The sequence below is a fragment of the Nelumbo lutea genome, chromosome 7, assembly GCF_056320005.1.
Source record: "Nelumbo lutea isolate HS-2025 chromosome 7, American lotus-T2T, whole genome shotgun sequence".
In the NCBI taxonomy this organism is placed as follows: Eukaryota; Viridiplantae; Streptophyta; class Magnoliopsida; order Proteales; family Nelumbonaceae; genus Nelumbo; species Nelumbo lutea.
In genome coordinates this window covers 50,542,432-50,569,774 of record NC_142690.1, presented here as the reverse complement: position 1 = coordinate 50,569,774, position 27,343 = coordinate 50,542,432, and the positions used below count along the sequence as shown (strand labels likewise).

At 40.0% G+C, this 27,343-nt stretch overlaps 1 protein-coding gene and 1 long non-coding RNA gene across 3 annotated transcripts in view; both read right to left on the bottom strand.

The window, feature by feature from the left end:
- Positions 1–26,183, bottom strand: part of EMB2369 (tRNA synthetase class I (I, L, M and V) family protein) — a 54,657-nt gene extending 28,474 nt beyond the window's left edge. The window contains exons 1-10 of one of the 2 annotated variants that reach the window (XR_016102237.1): positions 25,705–26,183; positions 25,275–25,419; positions 25,116–25,172; positions 24,721–24,840; positions 24,529–24,633; positions 24,165–24,388; positions 23,973–24,039; positions 23,737–23,891; positions 23,250–23,514; positions 22,980–23,174 (exon numbers count right to left, since the gene is read on the bottom strand). Coding sequence is in view for 1 of the 2 variants with exons in the window: in XM_088955009.1 (XP_088811135.1) it covers positions 22,980–23,174; positions 23,250–23,514; positions 23,737–23,891; positions 23,973–24,039; positions 24,165–24,388; positions 24,529–24,633; positions 24,721–24,840; positions 25,116–25,172; positions 25,275–25,419; positions 25,705–26,069 (1,698 nt within the window). In the remaining variant the exon portion in view is untranslated. The remainder of the gene's footprint in view (positions 1–22,979; positions 23,175–23,249; positions 23,515–23,736; positions 23,892–23,972; positions 24,040–24,164; positions 24,389–24,528; positions 24,634–24,720; positions 24,841–25,115; positions 25,173–25,274; positions 25,420–25,704) is intronic. The other variant, XM_088955009.1, reaches the window with a different exon arrangement.
- On the bottom strand, positions 5,240–5,746 carry LOC148846344 (uncharacterized). The gene is made up of 2 exons (XR_016102238.1): positions 5,530–5,746; positions 5,240–5,430 (listed from the first exon to the last, which is right to left on the bottom strand). It is a non-coding gene; the product is annotated as an uncharacterized LOC148846344 (long non-coding RNA).
- Positions 26,184–27,343: the final 1,160 nt, after the last annotated feature.

Genomic DNA, 27,343 nt, shown 5'->3' with positions numbered 1-27,343 from the left:
TAAACAAGTTTAAGAAAGGAAAATTTCCAAGTTTCTTGCAGATCTGAATTCCTCTTATGAGGGCATTCACTCTCAGATTTTGGGAAGGGATGACTGACCTTCAGCATTTTTTCTACCTAATCATAAATGAAGAATTAAGGAGAAAGGAGATGGGGAGTGAGGTTCAGTTTCAGCCAACTGAACAATCAGCCCTTTGTATCAGCACCGTGTAGAGGAAATAAGGGTGGAGACAAGAAATATTTGAAGTATTCTCACTGTAGAGGAGAGACATACAAAAGATACATTCTGGATTTTGTATTCCCACCTCAAACCAGCAGATCTAAGGAAGGATAATAAGCCATTAAAGGTCCTAATGGTGCTGATCATGTTGCAAGTTCAAATTTGGCTGGTTGTGGGAAAAAAGAATATTACCTCAAGTGTTTCTACTCATTTTGGACAGACTACTACTCACAGTCTGCCTGACTTTACAGCTGAGTAGGTGGATCTTCTTAACCAAGCTATGGCTTGGCTAAAACAGTCTTCATTTACTTCTTTATTTGCTATGATGGGTATAGCTTTTGCCTTCAATGTTATTCAACCCTCTCCCTTTTGCTCCTGGGTGATTTATTCAGGAGCCTCAGGGAATATGACTAGTGTATCCTCCTTGTTCAACTCATATCATCCTTCTTTTCTAGCTAGGACAAAGTACAAATTGTTGATGGCTCTCTTTCTAGTATTTTAGGGAAGGGAGACATCATGCTTGGGAATGATCTATCTCTGAAATCTGTGTTGCATGTCCTTAGCTTTACCACTAATTTGTTGTCTATATTCAAAATTACCAAAGATCTGAACTGTAGTGTGACTTTCTTTCCCATTCATTGTGTTTCAAGACCAGTTGACGAGACAAATGTTTGGGAGTGATTGTGAGGCTGAGGTCTCTATTACCTCAAAGAAGATATTGGTGCTGCTATGCAGGCACCAAGTGGTGATGACAGCAATAGTCAGGAGTTAGCTACTAAAGTTTTTTTTTTTTTCTTTTTGGTGGCATGTTAGACTTGGTCATTTGTCTTTTCCTTCATTGAAAGTTATGTTTCCTGTATTATTTGAAAAGATGCTATTAAAAAATCTTTGGTGTGTTAGTGTCGAATATGTAGGGGGCTGTCTTTATACTTATGTTTATGTGCTGATGTGTAAGATTATGTTATATTTAGTGTCCTTACTTAAGTAGGGGCCCATGTGTCTTTCCCACAATATAAGTAATATAAATCAATTCTGGCCGAATAGGAGAGTGATCTTTTTTCTCATTCAAACCAGTTCTTTCTCTCTCTTTCTTCTCTTCTCTTTTTTTTTTCTCTCTCTTTCTCTTCCTTCTTGACTGTTATCAGCTTAATAGGATTCAAGGGTAGGCCGAATCCTAATATGGTATCAGAGCCAAACTGAGCAATTCAGACCTGCCAGAATTCTGTTCTCTACACACCCAGTCCAGGGTTTTCTCTTGGTTTCCTTGTCATCTATTGGAGATAAGGGAAAGGGCTGAAAAGGAGTGGTGAAGGGATGAGAGATCCACATATGGATGGCCGAACCCTGCAGGTAGGTTGGGCGAAATTTCAAAAATTTCTCTCTCTCCCATGTGGGAATCACATTCCCTATTTTAGAAAACTGCATTTTCAATGATCAATCTTGAACCTAAACCAGACCAGATCTGAAACCAAAAAGGGAGTGGAGGGATATACCTGATACGAAGTAGTAATAACCTCCAATAAAGGTCTTCAAGCCCAAGGAAAGATCAAAAGACTGCTTCCACCAAAGACGACACGATGCAGGATGAAGCAAAATCAGCAGTATGGTTCTTCAACAAGAACCAAATTCTTCAGCAAGAATATGATTGAGGGCTAGTGAGCACGACTTCAGATTACCTTTTCTGCCAAAAGGTAATATCAAGAACTCCTCTTAATCGCTCACACAGGTGGAGATCGAACTGGTATGGTGGCAAGAGCAGGATAGGGAGACAGTGCAGTCAAACTGTGTTGTCTCTCTCTGGAATTCATCCGTCAGTCAGATGATTTTTGATATCCCTGAGGGTTCGCCCTACTATCCTATTTATAACCTTAAAGAGAGGTTCTCCTAATCCCATTAGGAGTTTCCTAATCCAAATCTTGTATTTGGATCTGGGCTCTCTTTAAGAGATAATGATAATCCCTTATCTTATCTGCAGATAAAGATCAGCCCTCCTAATCCAATTAGGAATTTCCTGATCCAAATCTTTATTTGGATCTGGACTCTATGAGTGGATAGGGATAATCCCTTATCCTATCTGTTGATCTAAATCCTAGAACCGCCCTCTTTTAATAAATCTTATTAAGACAGTTCAAATTGGGCTTTAGGCCCATTAAGTCCATCTGCTCACTTAGCCTCCTAACTGCTGCCCAGTTGCTTATCCTTGTATGGCATGGGACCCAAACATTGGTCTACACATCAACCACATAGATTCAGCCCAACCTCTATTACAAGGCCAGGCTGAATTCACTGTAGGAGACAGTGAACCCCGGAGTCCATCACCATGGACTCTTAATGGGCCCAACATTTACACTAAATGGTCATTGGGTCAAGCCACCTTATAAAAACCCAAGGACTGTGGGCAGATGCAAGATTAGCCCATCAGGTATTAACCTCAATGGTCTCCCTCAGCTGCAAGGTACAGTGATGCACTCTCTACTCACATGCATCACGGGAATTAAAACCTTTTACAAATATTTTGAAACCATAATATATATATATATATATATATATATATATATATATGTATATCTCTATATAAATATATTATGCAAAAAAAATTTCAAAGGTTGAAATCGACTGCCGACAGTTTTGATTTCCATCAGAGAGTGCCTCCCCGATCATTCACTTTGTCCGACAAAGGGGCTGATCCTGTCACTATGAACACCCACTCAGATGAATTCTCGAACTGTCCCAACATACCCAAGTTTTGACCCCCTCTAAGGATCTCACTGATTAGCATATCAAAGACAGCCCAATCCGACACCTAGTAAAGTATCATAATCGAGTCCAGGGGTCATGTGTAACATTCCAGTTTTGTCCATCTATCTCCAAGGTCCAGGGCAATACTGGAATTCTGGTCCGGTTTAGAGTTTCAAGAAAACCCACACTGCATGTACCTCAGGTCTTATCCTGGCAACTGAGACAAGCCACCCCAACCAACTTAGCGGCACATTAGTGTCAGCCTTGGCAGGATAAATCTCCCCAGATCTATCCAACGGTTGTGAAGATTCTAAACTAACACGAGTCTCATATATGTCCAGTTTAAGGGTATTACACAAAAACACACCATAATAACATGAATCAAATATGTACTTTATTCATTTACATTAAATGTCATAATGTACATCATTCTGATTGGAGCTAAGGGCATACACTGTCTAACAGCTCCCACTTGCACTTAAGTCCAATTTGGAACGTAGCCTTATCCCCACTGGATTTCCTATAAACACAGGGCTCATCAAGATTTTGCTCAAAGTCAAACTGTTTGACAGTAGAGTCAAACACAAAATTCCAACTCCTAGAAACTTGCTTAAGTCCATATATGGATCGATTTAGTTTGCATACCATATGTTCCTGACCCGCAGCTATGAAACCTTGCGGTTGCTACATATAGATATCTTCACTAAGATCTCCATTCAAGAACGCAGTTTTGACATCCATTTGCCAAATCTTGTAATAATGATACGCTGCTACATGTAGCAGGATCCTAATGGATTTAAGCATGGCCACCGGCGAAAAGGTTTCCTCATAATCAATTCCTTCTTTCTGAGTGTACCCTTTCGCCACAAGACGAACCTTGTAAGTCTCAACCTTACCATCGGGGCCCTTCTTCCTCTTATAAATCCATTTGCAACCAATTGCTTTTACCCCAGGGAGCGGATCTACTAGAGTCCAAACTCCATTGGTCTCCATTAAGTCCATCTCAGCTCTCATGGCATCTACCCACTTCAAAAAATCTTGTCCAACATAGCTTTCATATAAGTCACGGGATCCTCCTCACTGGTCGTAGCTTCCACCAAGTAACTTTCTTGGTCATAGACAAAACAAATTGGAGGCCTGGAAAACCGGGTAGATCTCCTAGGTTGGTCATTAACTGGAGCTTGTGGGACATCTCCCACTACCCCTGAGCTCTTCTCATCAAGAACAACTTCTTGACGATAATTGTTTAGGATGTAATCATCTTCCAAGAAATGGGCATTTCGACTACAAAACACCTTCTGTTCTCCTAGGTCATAGAATAATTAACCCACAAAGCCTTTAGGGTAGCCTATGAACAGACAACGACTGAATTTGGATTCCAATTTGTCCGCACTCGTTCTTTTAACATGTATCGGACAACCCCAAATCTTCAAGTGTCTCATACTTGGTTTCTAATCGGTCCAAAGCTCATAGGGAGTCTTCGGAACTGATTTGGTTGGAACCTGGTTCAGCACGTATAATCGCAGTCTCTAATGTGTAACCCCAAAAGGATGTGGGTAATTTTGAGTGCACGAGAAGTGATCGGACCATATCCAATAAAGTTTGGTTCCTCCTCTCTGACACATCGTTTAGTTGTAGTGTAGTAGGAGCTAGTTGTGATACTATCCCATTGACCTTTAAGTAGTCTCTGAATTCGTCAGAGAGATACTCGCCACGTCGATCTGATTGAAGGGTCTTAAGTTCTCTCCCTAACTATTTCTCGACCTCTTGTCTGAATTCTTTGAACTTTTCAAAAGACTCAGACTTATGTCTCATTAGGTACACGTAATCATACTGTGAATAATCATTGGTAAATGTTATGAAATAAACGCACTGGTTACGTGTCCTAACATTCATGGGACCACATACATTAGTATTTATAAGGTCAATTGTGCCCGTCGATCTTTCAAGCTTACTGTTAAATGGCCATTTCATCATCTTACCCTAAAGGCAAGGTTCACAGGTTGGAAGATCTTCTACAGTTAGAAAATCCAAATGACCATCATTTACCAACCTTGTGATACGATCTATGTTAATGTGGCCAAGTCGGTAATGCCACAGGCATGTGGGATTAACTGTATCACGGGTTCTTTTCTTGGGGATATCATCCAACGTAATTTCCGTTATATTTGTTTCTAGAGAAGGATAGAGAACATAGAGTCCATTCTCAAGTTCTCCGTATGCGAGGAATTTGTTATTTCTTTTAATAATAACCATATTACTAAAGAGAACAGAATATCCATCCACACACAATTTTGAAATAGAAATCAAATTTCTTCTCAAAGTGGGTACATAAAGACAATCTTTTAATGTAATTGATCCTTCTCTGAAATACAATTCTACAGTCCCTATGGCTATAGCTGCAACACTGGCAGAGGTCCCCAAGTAAAGAATCACCTCTCCGTCACTTAGTCTTCTGCTTGTCCTAAACCCCTACAATGAGTTACACGCATGAGTTGAAGCCCTAGAGTCAATACACCAAGAAGCAGAAATCACCAACAAATTGGTTTCTATGACAGGATTCGAAATTACCTTGTTTCTTAGTCTCCATGTACTGAGGATAGTTCCTCTTCCAGTGACCGACCTGCTTGCAAAAGTGACAAGCATCTGATGCTTTGTCCTTCCTCTGCCTTTCGGTCTTGCTAACTCTCTTTTGAGGCTTCTTCTTTGCCTTCCTCTTCCTGCCCGATTTGCCAAATTCAACAAGCATGGCAATGGGCTCATCCTTTTTTATTAGTTCCTCGACCCTCTGCAACATATTACTGAGTTTCTGAATGCTAACATTTAGCTTGTTCATGTTATAGTTCATGATGAACTGATTGAAGGAATGAGGCAAAGAGTTCAGGATGGCATCAACCTTGGTGACATGATCTAGCCCAAATCCAAGAGCCTCCAGTTCATTGATGTATCCCATCATCTTAAGATAATGATCATGAACTAGTTGGTTCTTGGACATTTGTGCGGTCATGAACTGTTTCAGAACCTTCTGACGAATAGAACGATTCTGCTCCTCATACATTGTCCTTAAACTATCCAAGATATCCTTAGACAATTCAATCTAATCGAATTGTCACTGTATCTGATTATCTAAGGAGGCTATGATATAGCACCGGGCAAGAGAATTTTTCTCCTCCCATTTTTGATAGTCCCTCCCGCGGGCCTCAGAAGCCCTATCACCAGGACATTCCAAAGCAGGGTTCTTAGCTACCTTGTCCAATTTCTCGGACGTTAGGACCAACATAAGGTTACGATACCAGTCAATGTAATTTGGGCCCTTAAGCTTGTTGTAGTTCAACAGTTTAGCGAATTGACCATTTGCCATTTCTGATAAAGGGCAAAGCAAATATTAGTCCACAACCTTATTTGATTCATGCTATCTACATAAATATGGCTTTTAATCTATGTTCCAATTCCATTTATTCATCTATGAGATTTCCTTCCTATCTCAGTGACGGAGACTGCGAATTATGTCACTGGAAATGTAGAAAATCACATAGGGTGCATGGAGCCAACTGTTTCAACTGCATAACCCCACCACCTTTCTGTGAATGATCATATCCATTCATCTTATGAGTTTTCCCTTTGGCCTCTGTCAGACAAGGTTCATTGCCATTTAGGTTAAACCTTTCTGTCTAGTGAGTGCTCACCCATCATAATCGTAAACACCAAGGTACCGTGAGAGAGTCTTCCATTTTAGGATAGGCCCCTCCCACATCGGTCTATGACGCCCCTATCATCTTATGAAACAATCCAACAGATCTAGTAGCAAATGGATAGTCCAATTTTATGTTGTATTTCCTCATTATTGAATGACCCATCTTCATGTTAATGATAGAATGCCTTTAGAGAGTTCATCACAGGAAAATCATAATTGATCCAATCAATTAAATAAATGTAAAACCCACGATTAAAGCCTATAAGAATTCATAATATTACTGATTAATATTATCTAGGTATATGGGCTGAATTGCAAAGAGCAATTCGACCCATATAACTTTTATGCTGAAATGGGCTAAAGCAGTTTTAACATATTAAAACTGGGTTTTATAGGTGTGGGCTGAATTGCATCTTGCAATTAACCATCAACTCCTGGACCCATGAGTGAAGAATTAGGGTTGAGAACAGCCCCCATCGAACCACAGATTCGGTCCAACCAGTTTGGTCCAATATGGTTTGAATGGGTCTACGGTTTGATTTTTAATTCAAGATTTAATTTAAAAACATGATCTGAAATTAAATTACTAAAACAAGACATTCAAGAATCAGTAGGGGGCTGTTTGTAGGATTGCTACCCTACAAAACAAAAGTTAGATCACAGCATGCAGTTTCCAAAATTGCAAATCGCAAATGGCCGAACCCTAATCTGTGAAATTCTCCTCCTTGCACTTTCTGCTTCAACTATGAATGGAATAAAATAGAAAACCTAATTTCTATTAATATTACATCAAAATTGAATTTCTATACATTCCGTCTAAAAATTAAAAAATAATTAATTATAGACCAAGAATGAAAAAGAACAACAGATGCGCAGATTTCTTGCACCATTAAAGATTTCGATCTCCACCGTACGAACAACACAAAATTCAAGAAAAATATGTAGAACAATTCTAAATATAATTCAGTTTTATAAACATTTAATTTCAGATCAATTGCCCAAAATTTGGGAACAAATTTCCCAGAAAACGCTAATCTGCGCAAATCGGGAAGAACACCTTCTGCCCATTTGCGTAGTTCCAGATCTAGTTAATTTTGGTTCAAGATTTGAATCTGACTCTGATACCATTGAAGGGATGAGAGATCCATCGTATGGATGGCCGAACCCTACAAGTAGGTTGGGCAAATTTTCAAAAATTTCTCTCTCCCCCATGTGGAAATCACATTCCCCATTTTAGAAAACTGCATTTTCAATGATCAATCTTGAACCTAAACCAGACCATATCTGAAACCAAAATGGGAGTGGAAGGATACACCTGATACGAAGTAGTAATAACCTCCAATGAAGGTGTTCACGCCCAAGGAAAGATCCAAAGACTGCTTCCACCGAAAATAACACGGTGCAGGATGAAACAGAATCAACAAGATGGTTCTTCAGCAAGAACCGAATTCTTCAGCAAGAATCTAATAGAGGGCTAGTGAGCACGACTTCAGATTATCTTTACTACCAAAAGGTAATATCAAAAACTCTTCTTGATCGCTCCCACAGGGGGAGATCGAACTGGTATGGCGGCAAGAGCAGGAGAGGGAAGCAGTGCAGTCAAACTGTGTTGTCTCTCTCTAGAATTCAACAGTCAGTCAAATGATTTCTCATATCCCTGAGGGTTCGCCCTGCTCTCCTATTTATAACCTTAAAGAGATGTTCTCCTAATCCAAATTTTGTATTTGGATCTGGACTCTCTTTAAGAGATACGGATAATTCCTTATCTTATCTGCAGATAAAGATCAGCCATCCTAAACTAATTAGGAATTTCCTTATCCAAATCTTTATTTGGATTTGGACTCTCTGAGTGGATAGGAATAATCCCTTATCCTATCTGCTGATCTAAATCCCAGAACCACCATCTTTTAATTAATCTTATTAAGCCAGTTCAAATTGCGCTTTAGGCCCATTAAGTCCATCTGCTCACTTAACCTCCTAACTGTTGCCCAGTTGGTTATCCTTGTATGGCGTGGGACCCAAACATTGGTCTACACATCAGCCACATGGGTTCAGCCCAACCTCTGTTACAAGGCCAGGCTGAAAACACTGTAGGAGACAATGAACCCCGGAGTCCATCACCATGAACTCTTAATGGACCCAACATTTACACTAAATGGTCTTTGGGTCAAGCCACCTTATAAAAACCCAAAGACTGTGGGCAGATGTAAGATTAACCCATCAGGTATTACCCTCAATGGTCTTACACTTAACCTCTCAGCCCATAATGATCAAACACTGCCCGACAAGAGATGACCTCTCCCTCGACTGCAAGGTACGATGCTGCACTCTTTACTCACAAGGATCCCGGGAATTAAAACATTTTGCAAACATTTTGAAACCATAATATATACATTTATATATATGTATATCTCTATATATATTTATAAAAAACCTAAGGACTGTGGGCAGATGCAAGATTAGCCCATCAGGTATTATCCTCAATGGTCTTACACTTAACCTCTCAGCCCATAATGATCAAACACTACCTGACAAGAGAGGACCTTTCCCTCGGCTGCAAGGTACAATGCTACACTCTGTACTCACATGGATCCTGGGAATTAAAACATTTTGCAAACATTTTGAAACCATAATATATATATTTATATATATGTATATCTCTATATAAATATGTTTTGCAAAACAAATTTCAACAGTTGAAATCGACTGCCGGCAATTTTGGTTTCCATCAGAGAGAGTGCACCCTCGATCATTCACTTTGTCCGATAAAGGGGCTAATCCTGTCACTATGATCACCCACTAAGATGAATTCTCGAACTGTCCCAACATACCCAAGTTTTGACCCCCTCTAAGGATCTTACTGATTAGCATATCAAAGACAACCCAATCCGACACCTAGTAAAGTATCATAATCGAGTCTAGGTGTCATGTGTAACATTCCAGTTTTGCCCATCTATCTCCAAGATCTAGGGCAATACTGGAGTTCTGGTCCAGTTCAGGGTTTCAAGAAAACCCACACTGTCTGTACCTCAGGTCTTACCCTGGCAGCTAAAACAAGCCACCCCTACCAACTTGGCGGCACATCAGTGTCAGTCTTGGTAGGATAAATCTCTTCAGATCTATCCAACGGCTGTGAAGATTCTAAACTAACACGAGTCTCATATTTGTCCAGTTTAAGGGTATTACACAAAAAAGCACCATAATAACATGAATCAAATATGTACTTTATTCATTTACAATAAATGTCATAATGTACATCATTCTGATTGGAGCTAAGGGCATACACTGTCTAACAAGTGGTCGTCTTCTTCCCTTGGGAGGTTTCTATGCCTCCAGTTGTGCTGTTTATGGTTGGTTGTTGTGGTTTCTAAGAAGCCCTCCCCTGATCGATGAAAAGAAGAGGGCTGATTCGTGTGATGCAGTGGATGTCTTGTGTGGTCTGATTTTTGGGTGACTAGGTAAGAGATTTCTATGCAATTTCATGCTATGAATCAAATCATAAGACTGTTTCAGATTGTATGGTGGGATTTCAGATTGTAATGTGCTAGGGTTTATGTTTTATTTCAGTACGATTCGAAAGGGGAGTGGTCCTCAAATAGTGTGGTGAGTGTTCAGGTAGTTGTGGGGTAGGGTTTGTGGTGTAAAGAGTATAATTTTCAGCAGTACTAAGTGCTGAAACTAGTGTGTTCAATGTGTGGTGTGGTCTAGTGTGCAGTGTACTGAATTCAGCAATATCAAAATTCAGCTATGGGAGACATCAGTGATAGCAAAACTAATGTGATGATCCCTACTGACTACTTGAATGTCCAAATGACCTCCATTAAATTGAATGGAGAAAATTATGTACCCTGGGCTAAATCTGTAGAATTTTTTCTTAAGGCAAAGAAGAAGGTGAAACACATAAGAGAAGAAAAACCCTCCACCGGTTCTCATGAGTATGATGACTGGGAACAAGAAGATGCACAGATTATCACATGGTTATGGAATAGTATGGAACCTAAGATTAGTGTAAACTTCATGTTTCTTGACACTACTAAAGAAGTGTGGGATCATGCTAAGAAGTTGTATTCGGGTCAAGACAATACAACCAGAGTATATCAGCTGTATCAGGAATACTTTAATCTACAACAGGGTAATTAGAGTCTTGAGGAGTACTATGCTAGTATGAGAAACATCCGTAATGAGTTGAATGTTTATCACCTCCTCACTTCTGATGTCAAAATTCAGCAACAGCAGAGAGAACAATTTGATGTAACTCGATTTTTGGTGGGGCTGAAGTCTGAATATGAACCAGTGTGGGCCCAAATACTAGGAGGATCAGCTCTCCCTTCCTTAGAAGAAGTGTTTGCTTGACTTAGGAGGATTTCCTTAGGATATATCGAGAACACTAGTGTTTCGATAGATCAGCCTTTGCAGTATGGAGGGGTTGTGGTGTTAGAGGTGGAGCTCAGGGAGCTCAATCTAGCCGTAGTGGTAGCAATGGACTGGTATATGGTTGGAGTGATGGTGGTGGACCTACCTATAACCGTGGTGGTGGTCGTATTGGAGGTAGAGATTCAGGGGGAGCTCGTGGTCGATGACGTTGTTCGAGTCCGAGGAGGTGTACACACTGTGGTATGGATGGACATACCATTAATTATTGCTATGACTTGCATGGTCCACCTTCAACTTGGACCAATCATGCCATGACTAGTGATAGTAGCTTCAGACGGAAGAGTCGTTCAGCTGATTAGATGTTTCCTACATCCACAGATGTTCCCGGGAATGAGCCTACATCCACAGACGGAAGAGTGTTCCCCGTGATGAGTATGAGAGGTTTGTTCAAACCACATTTTAGCAGAATACGGCCACTCTTGCACACTCAGGTATGGCTTGTCTAGCATCCACACCCAATCCCTGGATTATTGACTCTAGAGCCTCCAATCACATGATTGGAACTCCAAGTGTGTTTTCTTCCCTCTCTCATTGCTCAACATCACAATATGTTACCCTTGCTAATGGTTCCACATCCTCCATTTGTAGTGTGGGTAGTGTTAACATGACCCCCTTACCCTTATCCTCAGTTTTGTATGTCCCTAAATTTCCGTTTAACCTTATGTCTGTTAGTAAGTTGACAAGTCACTTAATTGCTCTATTACTTTTTACCCTTCTTCATGTGTTATTATAGATCTCAAGACGGGGATGAAGATTAGTGGAGGGCATGAAGTCAATGGATTGTATTATCTTGATAGTAGTGGAAGAGCGTCAACAGCTCTCCAGTCATCTCTCTCTCCTCTCCAATGGCACTATTGATTTGGTCATCCTTCACTGAAAGTTTTGAAGTCTTTGGTTGCTTCGTTGAGTCATCTTTCTGTTTTGGATTGTGAATCGTGTCAATTAGGGAAACATCATCGTGTTCCCTTTAGTCCTAGGATTGATAACTGTATGTCAAGTCCTTTTTCTTTGGTTCATTTAGATGTTTGGGGTCCTTATAAAGTAATGTCATACAATGGATATAGATATTTTGTCATTTTTGTTTATGATTATTCAAGGATGACGTGGCTCTATTTAATGAAATAAAGGAGTGAATTGTTTACCATTTTCCAAAAATTTTATGCTGAGATTCACAACCAATTTGGTGTTCACATTAAAATTTTTCGTTCCGACAATGGCCATGAATATTTTTCTTCATCATTTCAATAATACTTGGACCAACATGGCATTATCGATCTGACTTCGTGTACCTACACCCCACAACAAAATAGAGTGGCTGAGAAAAAGAATCGTCATCTTTTGGAAATAGCTCGATTTCTCATGCATCACATGAATGTCCCCAAACCCCCCTTTTTGAGTGATGTGGTGCTTCTTGCTTCATGATTAACTGGATGCCCACGTCTATCCTTGATGGTTGTTCTCCATTCACCACTTTGTTTTTTACCTTGTCTCCGTTTCCTCTATCTCCTCGGGTTTTTTGGTGTGTCTGCTTTGTCCATAATCTAGGGCCAGGAAGGGACAAGTTAGATGCACGATACATTAAGTGCATCTTCCTTGGCTATTCTCGAACTCAGAAAGGGTATAAATGTTATCATCCTAGCTCTCTACGTTCCTTTGTGTGTGTTGATGTTTCCTTCTTTGAGTCTACTCCATTTTTCTTGGGGTTCGATGATGTTTCTTCCTCCTCATCACCTCCTCCCCTTCCTCTTCCAGTTGCAGATTCCATTCCTTTTGTTCCAGTTGTGACCAAGTCCTTGCCTCCGGTGCCACCACCTGTTGAATGGCCACCTATCCGTCAAGTGTATACACATCACCCACATGTATTGACTCCTCAGCTCCATCATCGTCGGCAGATCCGACAGTTGTCCCCACACCAGCCCCACCCCCAGTATCTGACCTTGATCTTCCCATTGCTGTGCGGAAAGGTAAACGCAGTTGTACCCTTCACCCTATTTCTAATTATGTTTATCTCACCCTCCTTTCTGCTTTCCATCGCTAGTTTATCTCCTTGTTGTCCTCTGTTGTTGTCCCTAAGGATGTCCAGGTAGCCCTTGCCTCTCCATGATGGCGTCGTGCAATGGAAGAACTCTCAGCTTTAACTCATAATCATACATGGGACCTCACTCCTCTTCCTCCTGGTAAGCAGGTTGTCGGTTGTAAGTAGGTTTATACTATTAAATACTTACCTAATGGTAGTGTAGAGCAGTTGAAAGCTAGACTAGTTGCCAAAGGATACTCCCAAACCTATGGTATTGACTACATAGAGACCTCCCCGATTGCTAAGATTGGTTGAGTTCGTATTGTGATCTCTCTTGTTGCTATGTATGATTGGCCCCTCTATCAACTTGATATCAAGAATGCTTTCTTGCATGGTGATCTACTCGAAGAGGTCTATATGGAGCAACCACCACGGTTTGTTGCTCAGGGGGAGGATGGTAAGGTGTGCAGACTAAAGAAGGCCATTTATGGGCTTAAACAGTCTCCTCGAGCATAGTTTGGTAGGTTCAGTGAGGTGGTAAAGAAGTTTGGTATGAAACAGTGCCAAATTGACCATTCAGTCTTCAGTCATGACTCTCAAGCAGGAAAGATCCTATTTGTGGTGTATGTAAATGATATTGTTATTACTAGAAATGATAAAATGGGAATTGATAAGTTGAAGGCTTTTCTGCAGGAACATTTTCAAACAAAGGACCTTGGTAAATTGAAATATTTCTTGGGGATAGAGGTAGCAAGGTCTAAGCATGGTATTAATTTGTGTCAGAGGAAATATGTCATTGATTTGCTGGAAGCAACAGGTTTGTTAGGTGCTAAACCAACTGAAACACCTATGGATACTAACACTAAGTTGAGTAGCGATATGGGTGAGGTGTTTGAAGACCTTGGCAGATACCGGTGGCTTGTAGGTAAACTGAACTACCTAACCATTACTTGGCCAGATATTTCATTTGCGGTTAGTGTGGTAAGTCAGTTCATGTATAATCCTCTGGTTCCACATTGGGATGCGGTTCTAAGAATAGTGAGGTATTTAAAGGGGACTCCTGGTCGTGGTTTGATATACAAGAGTGGTGGAAAACTTGAAATAAAAGGATATACTGATGCTGACTAGGCCGATTCTATGTTTGATAGGAGATCTACCACAGGCTATTGCACTTTTCTTGGGGGTAATCTAGTGACATGGAAAAGTAAGAAGCAGACAGTTGTGGCAAGAAGCAGTGCAGAGGCAGAATATAGAGCTATGGCACATACTACTTGTGAGTTAGTGTGGCTGAAAAACCTTCTACAGGAGATGGGATACACTGTTGACACTCTGATGAAGCTTTACTGTGACAATCAGGCTGCAGTTCATATTTCTTCTAATCCGGTGTTTCATGAGAGAACCAAGCACATAGAGGTTGATTGTCATTTTGTGAGAGAGAAGGTGCTGAGTGGAGTGATAGATATTGCATATGTTAACACAGGGAACTAGTGGGCAGACTTGTTTACTGAAGGGTTGAGTCGGGGAAGAGTGGACTACATATGTAACAAGCTAGGATTATATGATATATATTCTCCAGCTTGAGGGGGAGTGTTAGTGTCGAATATGTAGGGGTAGTTCTGTCTTTATACTTATGTTTATGTGCTGATGTGTACCATTATGTTAGATTTAGTGTCCCTTACTTAAGTAGGGGCACATGTGTCTTTTCCACAATATAAGTAATATAAATCAATTCTGGCTGAATGGGAGAGTGATCTTTTCTCTCATTCGAACCAATTCTTTCTCTCCCTTCTCTTCTCTTCTTCTTTCTCTTTCTCTCTTTCTCTTCCTTCTTCTTGATTGTTATCAGCTTAATAGGATTCAAGGGCAGGCTGAATCCTAATAGTGTGAAGTTTGTTAGATGTCAAAGCATTGTAAGGGGACCTATCCAAAATCTATAAGTGAAATTTCCAATCCAAAATCTATGTGGGACCCTCCCATTGTCTCTATGGATGGCAATCACTCTTTTATTAGTTTTATCAATCACTTCTCTCAATGTATGTGGATATATTTGATGAAAGGGAGAAGTGAAGTTCCTAAATTTACTACAGTCGTTTGCAAAATGATTGAGACACAATTCAAGAAGAAAGTCAAGCAGTTTCGATCAGACAATGCAGCTCAATACTTTGAAGGTTCCTTGAATATCTTCCTTGAAGATGAAGGAATTCTCCATCAATCATCTTGTATTGCAGATAGCCCTGTTCATGGGTTGGGTAGCCCGACGGGCGGCCGACCCGACCCTATCTAAGTCGGGCTTGGACAAGATTTCAGGTCTGCAAGCTCAAGCTCAGGCCTAAAATACCAGGCTCGGGCTTTCTCAAAAAATCCTGGCCTGAGCCCGACTTGACAATATATTATATAATAAAAGTATATTTTATATAATAAACAAGCATATATATATAATATTTTTCTTCTCTTTTTTTAAGTAATAATGAGATCTTTCATTATTTTTTTTAGGTTTTGAGGACTTTTAATGTAAATAAAATAGCTTTTAATTGAATTAAAAAGGAAAAAAATCTTTTTTCCAAATTTTTTGGCCAGACTCGAGCTTAGGCCCAAGCTTCGGGCTTTATATGAGGGTCGGGCTCGGGCTTAGGCCTAAGCATATTATGTTAATGTAGAGGCAAAGCCCAACCCGAACCCGGCTGGGCCTGGCCCATGAACAGGTTTAGTTACAGAAAGGAAAAATCTCCACTTACTTGAAGTTGCTTGTGCCCTATTGTTCCAGCACAAGGTACCAAAGAAATTTTGGTCACATGCAATGCTTATTGCCTCTTATTTGATAAATAGGATGCCATCCAGGGTGTTGGGCATGCAAACCCCGTTTTCTGTTCTTTATCCTAATCAGGTTAAGCTTTATTTACCACCCAAACTGTTTGGTTCTGTGTGTTTTATCCATGTCATTGACCACAAGAGAACCAAATTGGATCCTAGGGCTATTGGTGGTGTTTTCCTTGGATATTTCCCCACTCAATAGGGCTATAAGTGTCTTGATCCTCATACCGGAAGGAAATTTGTTACCAAGGATGTCACCTTTTTTTGAATCTCAATCTTTTTTTGAGCCTCCCTGAAATCCTCTTCAAGGAGAGACTAGTAGGGTGAAAGAGGTTTCTTTTGAGGTAACTCCTTTTATGCCTCAGCCCCATCCTGATTCTTCATCTTATCCCTCCTCTCCACCTTCTTCCTTTGATCCATTTTTCCATGAAAAGACTTCTACGTCTCCTGATCCTGTGACCACTCAACCCACTACACATGATGGAATGGGGATGAGTGTGTATCAAAGGAAGAGAAAGAGGGTTACTTATCAGCCTTGTGAAGGAGATCCTCTAGCTGAAGTCCATGACTAATCGGTTGGGACTAGTTCCACCTAGACCTAACCCAAACCCAACCCATTAGCAACCCTATTCCTTTGTGTCTACTTTATCTTCTATTACTACTCCTTCCAAGTATTAAGAAGCTATTCTTCATCACAAATGGAGAGAAACAATCAATGAAGAGATGAAAGCTCTTTTGAAGGTTGGTACTTGGGAGTTAGTGGATCTACCACATGGAAAAAAATTTGTGGGTTGCAAATGGGTTTACACAATAAAACACAAGGCAGATGGACCAGTAGAGAGATACAAGGCAAGACTGGTTGCTAAGGGGTTCACTCAAAGAAAGGGCATTGACTACAAGGAGAATTTGCTCCGGATGCAAAGCCAAATACTATATGGGTTCCTCTCTCTAGCTGCAAACTACTCTTGGGAGTTGCATTGACTTGATGTCAAGAATGCATTCAGCATTCCTAAATGGAGATCCCCAAGAAGTTTATATGGATTCTCCTTTAGGGTATGATATGAAAGGAAAGGTGTGCATGTTAAAAAGAACTCGTATGGCTTAAAGCAATCTCCAAGAGCATGGTTTGAAAGAATATGTAAAGACATGAAGAATGTGGGGTATAAGAAAAGTGGTGCTTACCACACCCTATTCTATAAAAAGGTGGATGACAAATTGACTGCCTTGATTGTATATGCTGACCATATGGTGATCACTAGAAATTACACAAAAGAGATTCAAAGATTGAAAGAAATTTCAGCATCTGAATTTGAAATTAAGGACCTAGGACCTCTAAAGTACTTCATTGGAATAGAAGTTGCAAGATCTAAGGGATTTGTATATGCCAATAGAAAAATTCATTCGATTTACTAAAAGAAATAGGAAAGCTGAGAAGTAAACCTGTTGATACTCTAATTAAACAAAACAATGGATTGCAAGAAAGTGAGGAAGATGAGTTATACACTGACAGAGAGGCGTACCAATGCTTGGTAGGTAAACTCCTATACTTATCTCTTACTAGGACAGATATAGCTTATGTTGTTCACATTGTGAGTCAATACAAGTAGGTTCCCAGAACCTCTCACAAGAGAGCAATTGAACATATTCTGAAGTACCTTAAGTCATGTCCAGGAAAGGGATTGTTGTTCAGGAAACATGATAAAATGATTATAGAAGGCTTTGCAGATGCTGATTGGGTAAGGTCAATTTATTAGACACTATATGCCCTCGTCTCCACTGGACATTTATGAGACTTATGTTAAGTTTAGAATGTTCCCAGCCATTTGATAAGCTTGAGGAGTTTATCATGTCAAGGTTGACATCATTGTACTACCGAATTGGTAGGGCAATTTGTTTCAACTGCTAGGGTTAGACCTTGGAGAAAAATGTGTAAAACTAGAAAGTTGCACTTAACCCCTAACTTGATGATTGTACTACACTACATGTTGGACTAGGCTACTTTTGATAATGCCAACCAGTGAGATCCACTAACGATCACATATCTAAGTATATTGGAGCAGTTTGGAATATCACTTGAGTGGGTGATCATTGTGATAGGATCAACCACTTTGTTAGACAGAGAATATCCTAATTTATACTCTCTTTAATGGAAACAAAAAATGGCCGACAATGTATTTCGACTTGTTTTTGAGATCAATTAGTTTATTTTTATAAAAAGGGTTTGCAAAAGGTCTTAATCTCGAGATCCATCTAAGTAGAGGGTGTGACACTGCATCTTCTAGCCAAGGAAGAGGTCCTTCCCTATGGGCAATGTACTGATATTACGGGCAGAGAGGTCGAAAGCAAATGTCTATTTGGGTTGAAACCTGATGAGCTTTTTCTCTAGTTAAGCCATTGGATTTGGGCTCATAGGATGGTTGAAACCCAAATCCAAAACTCACTTGTAATAAAGTATTGTGATTTGGGCCAAATTTAAACCCAATTGGATTTGGGCTGGTTCATTAAGGATCACTTAGTGAATTTGGCCCATGTGTTTCAACATATGGGCCGAACCCATGTAGTACAACTTGGGAGCTTGGTGGGTCCCATGGCATACAAGGAAGAAGCCAAGGTGGCTGGCCGGCCATGTGAGAATAAATAACCACTTGAGAGTTTTGATAATATTCCAACAATGTAAGTTTGACTAGCAGCTTACCTAGTTAGACTAGGAGTTATGTTGTTGGGATTCTTGGGCTGAATTAGTAAAGTACTTTGTTCTCTCCAAGTCCTAATTAGATTAGGATCTGATCCCAATTAGCAACTCTCCAAAGCAGTTGGAAACCATTGAGATATTCCTTTTAGGACTCTAGGAGTCTAGCTCTATATAAGATAGAGTGTAGGAGAGTTAAGAGATAACTTCATCAAGAATAGTTCTCCCAAAACCCTAGTTCGACCAAGGCTGAAGGAGATCCTTTTATTCTCTCTCTCTCTCTCTCTCTCTTTTCCGAGTTTCTCCAGCAAATACCCTAGTCTCTCAAGTTATTAACAGCTGCAAACCATTGGAGATACAATCAGTCCATTGGAGTGAAAATCAGCAAGGTTCGATTCTCACAAAGTTAACCTACATCGAATTCTTGAATTGGGTTGTGCCATCTTCAGCTTGGAGCTCGAGTTTGGCTGATTTCTTCAGTGTGTTACACCATCTTGGGTGGAGAAAGGAGCTTGGGAGAAGAATGTGATTTTATCATCTGCCAAAAAACTCACTGATTGGGGAAGAATTGCGAAGGTGGTTGAAGAGAGTTTCAATTTGAAAGGCCGTGTGAACATTAAACCTTTCGACGATTCGAAGGCTGTATTAGTCGCAGATGGTCAAGAAGTAGTGATTCACATCACTGAATTGGTGGATTCTCCAGATGGTGGAATAAAGGCAGCGAGATGGTACATGCCTTGTAATCAGTTGTTTATTGCTGAAGGAATTCTTGAGCTTCAGCTTGTGGGACTTCTGTTTAATCTCTGGACTGAGGAATTCCTTGAAAAATTAATTCAAACTATGGGTGGAATTATGGTAGCGTTTAATCTTCAAGATCTTCACATAACAAAAGTCAGAACCTAAGGCCTGAATCCTGAAGATGTTCCTAGATGCATTAATCTGTTTGCAGACGGTCTCTGACCTGGCTAAAGGTTTGGGTTTGCCTGGAATTTGAAGCATCACTGTGGACGAAATACTCTAAGGAAGAAGATGATGATAGCAGTGAAGGATGGATTACACGTGGAAAAGAAAGAATGGAGCAAGGGGAGAAAGTGAGTGGACAAATGTCGAAGGAAACTGAACAGACGTCACATGGGTTAGACAGAAAGACTTCGGAAATTAAATTCTGCAGACCAAAAGTTTTTGAAAATGAAGAGCAAGGTTTAAGCGAAAAAACTTTAGTGGAGACTATTAGGGGTGGAGCCACATCACACAATAAGTTGGGACCACAGAAGAATTTGAAATTAAATCAGATTCAGGCCCTTTAGAGGCAAATCCGGATTTAGGATCTGGATGGGTAAGCAGGAGCTAGGCAGGTGATCACTTAAGCAACCATGTGACACGGGTGATGAGGCCAGCATTTAGCTGATTGGAGGAGATTTATCTCCTCTTACATTACAAGAAAGGATCCCTGAAGTTTTCAGAGCAAGTGGATTCGTTGAAATCCCCACGAGGGCATGAGAGAGCTCTTTCGAACTGTGATGCTCAAACCATCATCGTCCTCCTCTGTTCAGGGTTTTGGCACAAGACTTTGCCAAGCCCAAGCGGAATTTCAGTTGATGTTGAATATCTCAAGGTAGAGGTGCAGTTTGGCATGAAGGAAAAGCAGCTTAGGAAAAGGAAAGGCGGTAACAGTAAGTCCTTAGAGATTAACAGACCAATCTTCAAAAGAAAAGGAAATTTTAGGAAGGAACGTCTCGATCAAGACTACAGAAGGAAAGGGAAAAAGATGGATCTAGGTGATCACCAAGTATGAAAAAAGCAGCAAAAAGTTGATCGTTAGTGAAACAGGTGCAAATCTTGACAAATGCCCTTATTCACCAGTGTTTGATGATACTGGACAATTTGCTCAGGCCAGTAGAGATTCCATTTGAGACTCGTGCTTCATCCGAGCACAGGGTTGATGTCTCAGTGTCGCTAGTAGTGAATCGGAAATTCCAGACTTTCTGGCTCGCGGGGGGGGGGGGGGGGGGGGGGGGAAGAAGGAAATTGGGAAATGGAGCGATAGCATCAAAATTGAATTGGAAAATGTAGGTGAGATCAGAGGTAAGGAAGTCTCAGTTGTTGATGATTTCTCTGGAGCTCAGGCTGTAAATCACATCAAAGATTGTTTGCAATATGTGGAAGTGAAGGTTGGATGGTTGGGCATTGATTTGGGCTGAAAGAGCAAGCCTGAAGAAAAGGAAGAGGAGCAAAGTCAAGAAATCGCATAATGCACGAAACCATAGTACTGTGCATATGACAAAGATTTTTTCAAGATTAAAACTTGACCTACCAGGGGTTGGACCTACTAAAAGATACAATGGATGTATAGGAGGAAAAAAAAAACAAGAGGAAACGGGACACAAGGTACTGATCATAGGGGGGAACTGATGCAAATTCAGTCATCAGTCCCTCTTTCGATGAAGAGTCAACAAGAAAATAAGTTGAGTGGGGTAGAATCTAATTCTGATGCAATCTAGTTGCCGCAAAATAAGGAGGTTATTGACGGAGATTCAGGAGGGGTGACTATCCAGAAATTAGTGGATAGAGAGGTCACGATTGGGAAAAGCCTGGCTCTGATGTTCTGAGGTGGTGAGGAGTTTGCTAGAAGAGCCTTTGAGGAGTTTGAAAGAAGAAAAATCGTAGAGAAATTGAAGAAGAAAGTCCTTCGGGAAGGGAGAAAGGAATGGATGAGGATGACTCAATCCAGGAGGATAGTCTCACCGATGAGGGGGGCTCTGCTTTTGGATAATCATTGGGCTGTTGGTTGCTGTATAATTGGAAGTCATCGGGCCTGTTTTGAGCAGCTCTCAGAATCGTTTGGGTGTAGCTTTTGTTTGTTAGCTGTGGGTTTAATGGGGTTTTTGGGCTTTCTGAGCTGCTCTTCCCTTTTATTTTTAATAATTTTTTCTTTATTCTTCAAAAAAAAAAAAAAAAGATATCTATTCTCAACTTGAGGGGAGAGTGTTCTAAGTTTTAATGTTGTTTGGGCTGGGATGTTACTTTTTTCAGTTTATTTCTTACTGGGTCCGTTGGGCCTAAGTTATTTAATCTTAAAGTCAGTTTATGTACTGCCCGTCTAATAAGGAGCAATCTTGTACTTTTCATGTCTCTTAAGCTTCATTTAAATGCTATCTTGGGCTGTATAGAACCTAAGCAGCCACCCAATTTTCTCATTCACCTCTCCTCTTGTCTTCTCTCTTTTCTTTTCTTTTCTTATCTTCTCTTCTCTTCTTCTCTTTCTCAAAATACTTCAAAATTAAACAAGCTAGGGCTATTAGATAAAAGAGTGCCAAAATGATAGAAGCAGCTTGTAGAATTCATGTATGCAGAAGAAGACCAGATTTCTCATAAGGGTTCATAGAATACATGTCCCACATGCTGGTTTTAGGCCTAGTTATCAGAACTGAATTCAGCAGTGGAACATCTCAAAAAGGCATTTTTGCAAGGGTGGAAATCTTGTGGCATGAATATGATCAGTTGCAGGGAAAAACAGCTGAAGAATAGATTGCATAGTAGCCTCTTGAATATGCAAAGAAAAACAAAATTTCAGTTAGGATTGAACATAAGATACTAGTTTAGGCAAAGAGTTCAGGAGCAGGTACACTGGGGAAATATTTCAACAAGATAATTCTCTATAGTTTATAAAGTCCCACAGTTTCAATGTGACCAATTATAAAGATGTACCAGTTAATGTACAGACTATGCAGATTAAAGGTTCTCCTCAAATGGTTTGCCTAAAGAAATCATCATTGTCAGTTTGTTTTCCAGAAGAGCACATGACTATTTGGCAAGCCTTGGGTACCTCCAAGATACATTCAACCAGTTGATGGCCACTTGGCCCTCAAAAGGCTTTAGTAGAAGGGCAAGCTCCTACAGGCTCTTCTACCTTTATCCATATGTTTAAGAGAAACAGGAGCACCTTTGAATGGAAAGGATCCAATATAGAGGCTGTAATGGGGTGGGTGGAAAGGGATACTATTAGATTGGGTTTGCCTTCATAAATAACTCAAATGTTTTAAATGGCAAGACTTTAGAAATAACTGGAGTCAAATCATTTGGGTCAATAACTTTGCCTTGGGTTTTTGAAGCTATGTGTATACAAATCTATACAAACAAAGAGAGAGGTCAGTCGTTGATACATGCATGTATGTAAATGTCATGTCCCTTAATGGGTGTATTTGCTTTTTAGGTTACCTGCTATGCTTGATACAAATTACTTTTATTTTTCCCATAAAAAAGTGAAAGGAGTATAGATAAGATGCTAAAAGCAGACAAGGAAGGTTATTTTTGCCACAGAATCTGCAAATAGTGAATTAAAAACAAATTGAGTACAGTACGTTAGCAGATCATACCCAAGATACAGCTTTTGCCAATGGTGGCTCCCCTGTTCCAGTTGGAGTGAAATCATCTAATTCAGGTAGTGTAAGAGGCAGATCACTTTCAAGAAGTGGGACAATTTCACCAGTATCATCTAAGAAGATAACTGGGAAAGGCTCTCCCCAGTAGCGTTGCCGAGCAAAAAGCCAGTCTCGCAGCTTGTAGTTTACCTAGAGGAAGAGAAGTATGTTAACATGAAGCTTAAGTAACTCCACGCCCCACATCTCCTAAGCTGAGAAATATACCTTTCTTATCCCATGCCCAGTACTCTCAGCCCAATCTATGACTTTGGAAGCAGCTTCTTTGCTACGCAAGCCATTGATATTAAGCCCAGATGCCAAATTTGATGAGTTTATAATGATACCTTCTCCTGAATATGATCCTTCAGAATCATTGTAGCTTTTATCCTCTGGGTTCACAACCCAGGAAACTGGAATATCATATTTCAAAGCAAACTCATAGTCACGAGAATCATGTGCAGGTACAGCCATTATTGCCCCAGTACCATAACTGCAACATAACAAAGTTCAAATGTTCTGGTCATACTTCACAATGATTTCTTAAATATTTATCTAGGATCTAACAAGAAAAGTAACATCATGTGCCATGTGGTCCAACCATATAACTTAAGAAATAGAACTTTTAGTGTATAATATGTCTGGAGCCAGTAACACATGCCAACAGTAAACCACATTTCAAAGTAAGATGAAAGAAAAATAAGAACTCTAGAACCTCCCCAAAACATAATCTGCCACCCATATGGGAATTGCTTCCCCATTTGCTGGATTTCTGGCATATGAACCACTGAAGACACCAGTTTTCTCCTTCTGAAGCTCTGTCCTTTCAAGATCACTCTTTCTTGATGCTATCTCTCTGTATTCTTCCACCTGCGTTCAAATATCAGTCCTCCGATATTTATCCAAAATCAAGGCATTCTGTATTTTGGAAACCACAATGAATGAACATACACATTCTCTTTGGGCATTGGACACCAATGATGACAACAGGTGATGTTCAGGTGCCACGACCAGATATCTGCAGGCACAGAGTGAATGCAATAAATGCACATTTAATTCCATATAAAATGGTTGTATTTTTTGTGTCTAAATGTATGGATTCTACTAATTATGGACAATCAAAAGGAAGTTCACGATGAATACGTTGCTCCAAAGATGGTGTCTGGTCTTGTTGTATACACGGTAAGCTTTATGTCCCGTTCATGTCCATCTTGATCAAGTACAGAGAATTCCATCTCCGCCCCTTCTGACCTGCCTATCCAGTTCCGCTGCATTTCCTTTATGCTTTCAGGCCAATCAAGATCATCCAAATCTTCAAGAAGGCGATCAGCATATGCAGTAATCTTGAGCATCCATTGGCGCATTGGCTGCTTGGTGATAAAAGGATGTTACTGTAAAATTTCTATAAACTGGAAGAAAGACAAAGAGAGGGAGATCTCAAAAACTCATTTTGTATAATAGGACGAAGATTGATAGGAAAGTGCTACTAAGTGCATAATTGATCCACCTTTCTTATGACTGGATAACCACCTCGCTCACTAACACCATCCACTACCTCTTCATTTGCCAAAACAGTGCCAAGAGCTGGACACCAGTTCACTGGTACTTCAGCCTGAAAACGCAAACCATGGACCATGAGATGCTGATATTCAGTGCAAACTAAAAGGAAAACTTAACATGAAGAAGAAACAATGTGGACCTGATATGCCAATCCTTTCTTGAAAAGCTGAAGAAATATCCATTGCGTCCATTTATAATATTCTGGTTCGGTTGTAGAAATTTCACGGTCCCAATCATATGAGAAACCCAGTGACTTAAGCTGAAAAAAAGAAGATAATAAATGAACAAAACTAACTAGGAACCAAACGGTATGACATAGTAAAGTGTTCATATAAGAGAATAATTGGCCACAAACAGAAAATATGGAATCACATTATTTTTAGTTTGCTCCTGTTATACTAGCAATTACCCAGAGTTCTAGCGATTCAAAACAGTCCAGCACTTGCTCGTTTACCAGGCAAATAAAATGAAAACATACTTGCCTTAAATTACATCACGAATGAAAGGTATCAAGATAAATAGACATCATATGACCTGCGAGCGGAAGCGTTCGATATTTCTCGCTGTTGTAATCTTTGGATGGGTTCCCGTCTGTTCACAGAAAGAAAAGAATAAAAAAGAAAAGAAAAACAATAATAGGGAATGACCACAGAGATATCGCGTAAAGCCCACATTACAATTGCAAAATCAAACCTCAATTGCATACTGCTCTGCCGGCAATCCAAATGCATCCCATCCCATTGGATGCAAAACGTTAAAACCTTTCATGCGCTTGTATCTGGCAAGAATGTCAGTGGCAGTATATCCAAGAGGATGACCGACATGTAACCCAGCTCCACTGCAAAAAATACTCAAACCGTGAACATCATAGGTCTTCAGAAAATTAGCATCAAAATGGAATCGAGACACCGAGAAATAAGATATTTTCGTAAGCTCCCTAACAATGCTTATTGCTTATATGCAAAAGTTATCGCTATGAAACTTGATGAAATTCACAAATTTATCGATAATTTTTGTACAAGCCAGAACTCTGACCTTGGTGCATGTTCCTGTTTGATGTGATTGAAGTTCAATAATAAAATTGAGTAAATTCAGTAAGAGAAGTGCAGAAGCGATGAAACACCTGGGATAGGGGAACATATCGAGTATGTAGAACTTGGGTTTTGAGGTATCGACTTCGTCTGGGGTCCTGAAAGTACGATTCTCCTCCCAGTAGCGCTGCCAACGCGGCTCAATTTCGTGAAATGGGTAAGCCCTAGTTCTCGGTTGCTGAAGCTTCTGCTGCTCTTCTTTATTGTACTCCTCCTTGAGTGTGCTTTGGCTACTGATACTGCTGTTGCTGACACCATTCGAGACTCGAAGACGATAAGAGGTTGCAGTGGTAGTGGTAGTGGTCCAAAGATACGGCCGTCTATGAAAGGAGAAGAAAGTGTTTCGATGGTGGAAAGAAGAGGGTAGAAGCATTTGCATCTGCATTTGCGTTTGCATTTTCCAAAGAGCAGTAAGGCGGAGGAGGACTGGACTGGTTTAAGCGTGGAAGAGCTTGGTGGGAGTGGACGGGAATGGAACAAGGAGATAACGCTCAACCTCAACGCGGTAAAACTAATTCTAAGGTTCTTTATACTGCGGGGCCGTTTGATAACGGCTAAATTTGTTTAACTCAAGGGATATTATATAAAAAAATTCACCACGAGTTTTTCACATTTTTCTTAAACTCACTAAACTTTTCAAAACCTAAAAAACTCCTGATAACAATTTTTTATTATCTGAAACTCACCTTCCATTATACATCGTTATCAGCAATAAATTCCACTTTACTATTCTGAACTTTGGGATAGTGTCAAGTTAGTATCTAAAAAAGTGTTTAATTGGTCTTTAATTGGTTTCTGTCATTAACCGATTGTCCCTTATTTATTTAAAATGTCAAGATACCCTTCAAAAAATACATTGTTTATTGTCTTCTAATTTAAGACCGAACCATTTATCTTAAAAGAAAAAGAGAGAAAAAACATGAAATATAATAGAGAGACAATAATGGCAAGTAAAGTAATAATTAGACAAGAATATGTTTCAGGTCTAAAGGTAGAAGATAATGACTGCATTAGTCTAGAATCTCAAGCGCCTCAATTGGTTTATTCTCAAGGTAGAAGACAATAAACAATGTCTTCTTTTGAAGGTAGTTTTGACATTATCAATAGATAAATGACAATTGGTTAACGACAAATAATTAAGTATTGGTGTAGTACGGAAATAAAACACGTTGAGAAAAGCTTCAAAGAAAATATTAGAAGTTGAACTATTAGGAAGAAGAATTCTTTACTAAATAATTAAGAGAAAATCCAATATCAAAAACTATCTTAGCCTTCCCCTAGCTACTCTTTATATCAGCATTTTCAGCAATGTCTTGTTCGTGGCTTCCGCCTGACCGTTGCCCTGGGGGTAGTGTGTTATTAACGTCCCCAGTCTTGCCCTGTACTGCCCTAAAAGGTCTCGAACCTCTTGGTTTTTTACTGACAAACTGTTATCCGTTAGTATCCATATCGACACCCCAAACCTGTGGACGATGTTCTGCCGTAAGAGTTTGTTGCGTTGTCATCGCAAATACGTCGTAAGGGAATGGTTTTCGCCCATTTAGTGAAGTAATCCGTCGCGACAATGATGAAACAATACCCTTTGGATTGTGGGTGTATTTTTCCTATAAGATCTACCCCCCAAGTATGAAAGGGCCATGGTGTAATAATAAGGTGCAGGGTATTGGTCGG